The sequence below is a fragment of the Lathyrus oleraceus genome, chromosome 1, assembly GCF_024323335.1.
Source record: "Lathyrus oleraceus cultivar Zhongwan6 chromosome 1, CAAS_Psat_ZW6_1.0, whole genome shotgun sequence".
In the NCBI taxonomy this organism is placed as follows: Eukaryota; Viridiplantae; Streptophyta; class Magnoliopsida; order Fabales; family Fabaceae; genus Lathyrus; species Lathyrus oleraceus.
In genome coordinates this window covers 22,322,215-22,330,956 of record NC_066579.1, presented here as the reverse complement: position 1 = coordinate 22,330,956, position 8,742 = coordinate 22,322,215, and the positions used below count along the sequence as shown (strand labels likewise).

General features: G+C 40.7%; 1 protein-coding gene across 1 annotated transcript; it reads right to left on the bottom strand.

Annotated features, from left to right (window-relative positions):
* Nucleotides 1-2,253: 2,253 nt before the first annotated feature.
* Nucleotides 2,254-2,604, bottom strand: LOC127087932 (uncharacterized). The gene has a single exon (XM_051028851.1). It carries the CDS (start codon nt 2,602-2,604, stop codon nt 2,254-2,256), a length of 351 nt encoding a protein of 116 aa, XP_050884808.1.
* Between the last annotated feature and the right edge of the window lie 6,138 nt (nt 2,605-8,742).

Sequence of the window (8,742 nt, the reverse complement as noted above, 5' to 3'; positions counted from 1 at the left end):
TTCCTCACGAGAAATTCTATGAAATGGATCTTGAACTATTTCCCCTAAAGTTTCCTCCACTGCCAAATGCTGACTTCAGAGTGGCTCTTGCCCCCCCCCCCCCCCCCAATTTCCAAATTGGTTTATTTGTGGAGACTCTATTAAAATACTCCGATAACAATCTCAGAAAAAGGCTCAGCGGGTGGTTTCGACTAAGCATACTTTAGGCAGTTTCAAGGGGCATCTTCATATAGGGATCGAAGATGTCCGAATCGAATCAGACATATATGAAAGTGTGACACATGAGGTTTCCTTCGAAGTATATTCCTTTTGACAATCTATTTTCTTTCAGATAACACTGGTCGTTTTATATTATTCTTGTTTAGCTATCAAGATCCCCCCCCAAGAAACACACCAACAAAAGACGAATCGAGTCGAAGCCCAAAGGAGGCTGCAAACCTGTAAAGGTATCCCTTTTTCCTTGTTCTTTTGTCCACGTTATACATTGATGATATAATATTTCATTATTGGCTCAGGCTGCTCGAAAACCTCCGGTGAGTCCCTTAAGAATCTAAAAACCTGCCGCTGCCCCCATCATCGTAGAATCTGACAAAGATGACTTGTCGCTTGTTCTCGACCTCACTTCTAAGAAAAGTAAGTCACAGCCGAAGGCCACTGATGCTTCGGACCAACCACCAGTCAAACTTCTAAGAAAAAGGCTTGCTGCACTTATTATCCAAGAACCTACTCCTGAGGAAATGGCAAAAGTAGCAGCAGCCCAAAGTGAGAGCGATAACTCTAGCCCTGGGGTCGAAGGTGATAAGGTACAACACACTTCTCCTTACTTCATTTAACTTGTTTGCCTCTTTTAGCCATTTATACCTTCTGATCATATTGATTTTAGGGTAGTGTGAGCACTGTCATTCTACCCAAGAAAATGGCTTCCTCCATGCCTGTCTCTGCGCCTGATGTTTTGAATAGCGCTGGCGAACCTACTTATCGACCATCATCTGAAAAGGGGTCTATAAGTGAGATTAATCAACCTCTACCTAGTGACCTCGATGCTTCACCATCAAAAACTGCTACTCAACATTGTCATACCAGTGACTCTGGTCATGAAACCGATTCTAGCGATGAAGATGGGGCCAAAGGTGATCCAGACCCTATGGCTGAGGATGAGCTAGTTGAAGACGAGGAAACCCCTAGGGATGATTTACATACAGCTGAAGGACTGAATGAACCTCAGGGAGAAGGATGGGGCGTCGAAGACATGGTTGTAGAGGATGTGGACGAAGGAAATCTCGCCATTAACCCTGATAATGTTGAAGGCCAAAAATAAGGAAAGGCTAATGCAGGCGAAGAGCATGCTTGAACTCAAATCCTTGTTATGGCTGACAATCTGACGGTTGAAGTTTCGTCGAGTAACGTTGGGGCCCTTTCTGCAGAAAAATTGGCTATCTTGAAGCGAAGTCAGCCACTTGAGTATTTGAAGGCTATGCTAAATTGCAGGGAGAGTTCTTCTGACCAAAGCCATAATACTTCAGTGTCTGAAGATCAACCTTCGAGCACCCCTGTAGGTGAAGTCCTTTCTAAGATCAAAGACAAAATCTTCAAGGGTGAGTTGTTTCTATTGTTGCTGGGTGATCCTTCTTCAAGTTGAACTACTAGAGGCTTCCCCCGAAGTGGCAAACATTATTTTGGAGATAGGAACTATGATCGACCAAGTTGTTGCAGATCATAAGTTGCTACCTCAACTTACAGGGGAAATAGAGAAAAAATCTGGTTCTGAGGCTACTGCCTGGGATGCTGCTACCGAATCCACCAATAGGGCAATGCAGTTGAACAGACCAAACAGAAGAATAAGGAAAAGGTTGATGCTCACAATTGCAACATCGCTTCTTGGAGGCAACAAATAGAAGAACTTCAAATGAAGATCTCTGATGCCGAAAAAGACAAACATCAACTATTGGAGTTTGACAAAGCTTCGATGGCTTAGGAGCTCTCATTTGGCATGGAATTTGTTGAAAAGGCTCGACAACTTGATTCGGACGTTAAACTTATGCGATCAAAGAGATCTTTGTGCGATAAACGATTGGAGCTCCTTAAGGCCAAGTATCTTCATATCAAGGCTAACCTTCCTTTTTAGTGCTATTTTTATTTATCTGGCAATATAATGGAATTTCTCTTTGTAATGAATATTGGTCTTCTGGACCTATGACTTCAATATCACCATTTTGGCATTCTTACCATATTGGCTTTGTTTCATTTATGTGATTACTCGTCTCTTATTTTTACTTCTTGGATTGTCGGTTTATACTTTTTCAAATATTTCCCGTTTACTCTTAGAATCCTTTTATCTTCACTAAGCTCTTCGATTTCATAGGCACCATTAGAGAATATCTGTAATATTTGGAAAGGGCCTTCCCATTTTGGGGACGATTTCCCCAAAGCTCTATCTTTTCGATCCATTGGAAGGATTACTTTCCAGACCAAATCTTCGGGTGCAAAACTTTTAACTTTCACTTTATTATTATAAGAAACTTCTATCCTCTTCTTTTGTTGCCTTAGTAATTCTAAGGCATTTAACCTTTCCTCGTCTAAATCAACCAATTCATCCAACATCATGCTCCAATATGATTCCGTTGGGAGTTCATATTGCCTTTGAATCCTTAGGGATTGTAGGTGAACTTCTACTGGCAAAACAACATCATGGCCAAAAGTTAGGTGAAAGGGGGTCAACTTAGTAGCCTCTTTAGGGGACGTACGACATGCCCACAAAATCTGGTCCAGAGTTTTGTGTCAATTCGTAGGCTTCTTCCATACACACTTTTTAATCAAACTAATGATCACCTTATTGGAAGCCTCAACTTGTCCATTGGCCTGAGCATAATAGGGTGTTGACGTTAATAATTTGAAGCCCATTTCTTTGGCAAATTCCTGCATTTTTCTACCAATAAATATTGATCCTTGATCCGTTGTGATTGTCTTTGGAATTCCAAACCTATAAATAATATGTTTTTTGGATAAATTCGATCACATCCTCTTGGTTCACTTTTGGTAAGGGTATGGCTTCAATCCACTTTGTAAAATAATCAACTCCTACCAATATATATCTTTGACTTTTAGATGATGGAGGCCGAATTTCTCCAATCAAATCTAAAGCCCAACCCCTAAATGGCCAAGGTTTGATGATAGAATGTAATTCACTTGCAGGGACATGTTGTATGCTCGCATGCATTTGACATTCTTGGAAACCCTTCGCGAATTCAATACAGTCTTTCAACATGTTAGGCATATACATCCCTTGACGAAATAAGAGCCATTTCATCTTATGACCGACTTGGTGTGCCCCGCACGCTCCACTATGCATAGTCAAAAGGGCAAAGTATGCCTCTAACTCACTAAGGCATTTAAGCAGAATTCCCTCAGGAGATTTCGTAAACAACTCTTAACCCAAAAGAACGTAACTTAATGCTCGATATCTGGTTTTTCGATCAGTAGACATTGTGGGATTTTGCAAGTATACCACTATTGGCTTTCTCCAGTCTCCATCCGTCAAACTGTCTATTGGTAATATTTCGAAATTTCCTTCATCAGCACATCCTAGCTTCGTCTTTTCTAAATCTAAAGGAATTAATCTGGTTTCCATAGCCTTTCCCCTGACTTCAATGACTTTTTGAAACTTTTCCTTTAAAATTTTCTACCCGGATGCAATTTGAGCTAAATCATTAGCTACCATGTTTTCTATTTGTGGTATATGTTGAATATAAACCATTTTGAACTTTTTTAACAATCGGTTGGCGATTATGAATACATGATCGAATTCTCCTTAACACATCTATATTCTTTCGTGATTTGTTTTATGACTAACTCCGAGTCTCCCATTATCTCAACTTGAGTTGCCCCTAATTCCAACAACATTTCAAGTCCTGCTATGAGGGCTTCGTATTCAGCCTCGTTATTTGAACAAGTACCTTCTACTTTGTACTGGAATTTTGTTGGAATTTTATTAGGAGAAATAATTATGATCCCGACACCTGTGCCATTTTTATGACTAGATCCGTTGAAGTACAACTTCCACGACCCTAATTCAACGTAGTTCAATATGTTGGCATCAATGGAGTGACCGACTATGAAGTCTGCCACTACTTGTCCTTTCATAACTTTTAATGGCGTGTATGTTAAAGAAAACTCAGTTAATGCTAATGCCCATTTCCCAATTCGACTATGCAAAATTGGTTTGGATAACATATGTTTAATAATATCATAATGAGATGAAACATACACGTCAATAGGTTTGATATAATGCTTCAATTTTGTACAGGATAAATATAAGCATAAACATAATTTTTCGATCATGCTATACCTAGTTTCTGCATCATTTAAAACCCTATTGAGGTAGTAAATGGCTCTTTCGACACCATCATCCTCCTCTTGCGCTAACATGCTCCCTAAGGTTTTGTCAGATGCAGATATATACAATCTCATACTTTTATTTCTGCAAGATGGTATTAAGATTGGTGGGTGGATAAAGTACGCTTTAATCTTATCGAACGCTTTTTTGTTGAGCCCGCCCCCATTCAAACACTTCCTTGTTGAGTCGAAGCAAAGGCGAGAATGTTTGCATCTTACAACTAAGGTTTGAGATGAATCTCCTTAAGAAATTGATCTTGCCCAGCAGCGAATGCAAACCTTTCTTCGTTGATGGTGCTTTTGCTTCCATGATGGCTTTGGTCTTATTCAGGTTTATTTCGATCCCCTTTTTATGGACCACGAAACCTAAAAAATCCCCAGCCTGCACACAAAATGCGCATTTTAGAGGGTTCATTTTTAGACCATATCTTCTCATTCTCTCGAAAGATATTCGAAGGTGGTCTATATGACTTAATGGACTTAACAATAATATCATCTATATAGATTTTCATAAAAGTTTGTATAAAATCATGGAAAATCAAATTCATCGCTCTTTGGTAGGTCGCCCCAGCATTTTTCAAACCAAAAGGCATCACTACCCATTGTTAGGTGCCTAAGGCTCCGGGGCAACGAAATGTCGTTCTTGGGACATCCTCTTTAGCAATAAATATTTGATTATACTCATAATACCCGTCAAGCATGCTTAGATATTCATAGCCTGCGGCAGAATCGACCAACATTTCCGCCACTGACATTGAATATTCATCTTTTAGGGTTGCAGTATTCAAATCTCTAAAATCTATACAAACCCTTAACGTACCATTCTTCTTTACAACTGGCACAAAGTTAGCTAACCATTCGACATACCTGGCTGTGCGAATGAAATTACAACAAAGAAGCCTTTCAACCTCCTCCTTGATCTTCGACAGTATTGCTGGAGCAAATCACTTTGGATTCTGTTTCACTGGATTTTTTCCAGGTTTGATCGGCAGTTTTATTCGACCAACTCCCTGCTTAAACCAGGAATTTCGTCATAGTCCCATGTGAAACAGTCTTTAAACTCTTTCATCAACTGGAGCACTTCGATCTTGAGTTGAGGATGAAGGTTGGCGCTTATGTAAGTTAGCCTTTTTAGTACCCCTTCTCCCAAGTCCACTTCTTCGAGGGGATCCTGAGCCAGCATCTTAATGTTTATTGCTAGCGGATCCTTCTTGAAACCCAAAGGCTTGTTGTCGTAGATCGCATCAAGCCTATGGTCTTGCTCTTCGTCTTGACCTTCGTTAGGTGGTCTTGGGTCAAAGTCCTTCCCGGGACCTATTGATGGAGAAACTTCACTAGCTTTGACAACCATATTTTTTACTTCGGCCTCTAAGGCCAATTGTTGCTTGCTTTTGGCTATGTAAGCCGAAATCCTCTTTAAAGTTGCAAACTTAGTCATCATCACTGAATTCACTTCCCCATCCTATGGGGTCGATTCCAGATACTCCTAAATATCTGAAGTTGTCTTCGCCTACTATCTCTTTGTCCCACCGAAACCCATATTGAGGGTGTAGTGACAAGGAATAATAGGCGTTGTCGTCAGGGGTAAACGCAAACTCAGCCGAATCACAAGGAGCTATAATGGCTATGTATTTGTCAAACTGGCGCCTGTCGACATGATTAATAGGGGTTTTAAAGTACCCCTGATCTGCCTCTATATTTTCGACGATGCCATCTGGGCGCCAAATTATTATCCTCTGGTGCATCGAAGATGGGACTGCTCCAACTCCATGGATCCATTCTCTTCCTAGCAACAGATTGTAGTTTGCCTTTGTTTCCACAATCATGAACATTGTGGACCTGGTGACCGTCCCCACAGTTAATTCGACTTGGATAGCCCCCAGGGTGGAACCTACTTTACCTTCATAGTTGGTTAACACCATATTATAAGGTTTGGCATCAGTGTCATATTTTCCAATTTTCCCTAACATGCGGTGAGGCATTAAGTTCACAGTTTCTCCACAATCTACCAATATTTTATTAACTGGGATGTTTTTGACTTTTCCAGTGATGAAGAGGGGTTTCAGGTGGCTCTTCATGGCCTCACTAGGTCTTTCGAAAAAAGCATTATGCTCATCGACACAACCATTATTCATTACATAGTAACAGACCGCCTTGTGAGCGGCCATTTCCTTTTCTGTGATACTATCATTGTCGTCGACTTCAGTAATCCGATCGAATTCTCTGGGCATTACGGACACTACTCCGACTAAAATGTCAAAGGAATCCTCCAAACCAGAGTCGAAGTTGTCAGTTAACAATTCATCTTCGACAACCACCTGATTTTCTCCGGCCATCTTACTTGAAATCTCATGGGATTGAAAAACCTTTATGGCTTTCCCGCTTGATTATCATGGATGGCTTTATGGCCATCTTGGAGATTCACTCTCTTAACTCCTTCCAGATTGTGAGCTGCCTTTTGGTCGAAGACAGCACTGCACCTGGGGCATAACATAACTTTCGACTTCTTTTTCTAACACCTCCAAAGGAAGTCCGACAGTGTTTCTTCCTCCTGAGGGAAGATGGCCATGTTATACTCCTCTTTTCGACATTCATCATCGACCTCCATGGAGATTTCTCGAGATAACTCCACCATATTAACCTTCATGGGGATATCCTCACTAATATCCAACATTTGGAATTGTTTTTGAAGGCCGTCAGTGGCCTTGTCCATCTGGATGAAATTATCAGTGGTTTCTTTAGTGATCATCATTAACTTTGAACTTCCAGCACCCTCGACATCTGAGACTTCAACATTTTCTTTGTTGACATCCTCTGTATCCTTTTGGGAGAAATCACCAAGAGGCGCTTGCTCGAAGTACTCATGAACTCTAGCCATGACAGACCCATTAACGAAATCTTCAGTGACTTCGATTATGCAGAAATCATCAACGACTTCAATAAGGTTCACCTCCTTTGGCTCAATATAATGAGCCTTAGCTATCTGTAGAGGATCGGAGTCAATTTTCATCTGGATCCATGTCTTGTCACCGAACTTGAGTCTTCCTTCCTGGATGGAACTCTATACAAGATCCCTGAAAAGAAAACATTGAGACGTTTTATGACCCAAAAAACTATGGTATTTACAAAATCCTTGTTTCTTTCTTTATTCTAAAGGGGGTACTTTAGCACCTGGAGGTACTATCATCTGACCATCTTTGACTAGTAAGTCAAAAATTTCGTCACATTTTGTAACATCGAACGTATATGTTTTCTTAGGAAACCTATCATTCTTTTCAGGTTCGACAGGGTTCTTTCCGTTCAAAGGAGCTAAAACTTTGCACGCATATGGTGGCCCTTGTGTCAATTCAGCAAGGTCGATCTCACTGTCGCCGAAGTCTGGAACTTCATAACATGAACCTTCGTCATCTTTCCTGAAATCGACATAGGCTACCCTTTTACCCTTGTTTGTCCTAGCCTCTTCTTCCTTTAAACGTTCTACCTGTCGAACTCTATCAGCTAACTGGGCCATATCCCTTAGGTATTGAGTATCCAATTTCTTTCTAGTCGAATAGTCAAGACCCCCAGCAGCCATTTCGACCAGTTCATGCTCTGATACTTACGTAAAACACATGGCTTTGAGTAGTCAAAATCTGTTCAAATAGTCATCGATTGGCTCAGTGAATTTTTGTCTGACACTAGCCAACTCTTTCAAACTTATCTTCATTTGCCCCATGTAGAATTGTTCATGAAACATACTTTCCAGTTGGTTCCATGTGTGGATCGAATTTTGGGGCAAGGTTGTGAACCATGTGAAAGCATTCTTCGTAAGAGAACTTGGAAAAAATTTCATCTGAAGGCTCTCGTTATTTGACATATCTCCAGCCTTGATTAAATATCTCGCCACGTGTTCAATAGTAGACTCAGTAGTATCCCCAACAAACTTGATGAATTTGGGGATTTTGGTCCTCAGGGGTGCTTCCGCTTGTAAGATATACACTACTAAAGGCAAAGTATAGTTTGGTCTTCTAAGGCCAAAATTTACCCCATTTTGAACCATAATTATTTAGACTATAACTGCTAGGTTATTATCTGCTGCCACATCATCATGTCGAACTTGACATATGATATCATCAGCATTTTGATTCCTATTTACCATTAACACCCTTAGTTCCCTGGGTACATGTGGTTCAATCCTAGGGGGTGCTACTACTCCCCCTTGGTTTTGTGGGATCTGGTTAATGATGAGGTCTTCCTCAAACGTGGGCTCTTGATTCTCTCTTACCCAATCCCTAGGAAGGGGATGCTGGTGCTGAGGTATACAAGAAACTCAGACATTCGGTCCACTTATGTTGTCATCTGTTGATTCGA

Excerpts from the sequence above, each read along its gene's own strand:
- LOC127087932 (XM_051028851.1), bottom strand. The coding sequence starts at position 2,604 with ATGATGTTGGATGAATTGGTTGATTTAGACGAGGAAAGGTTAAATGCC.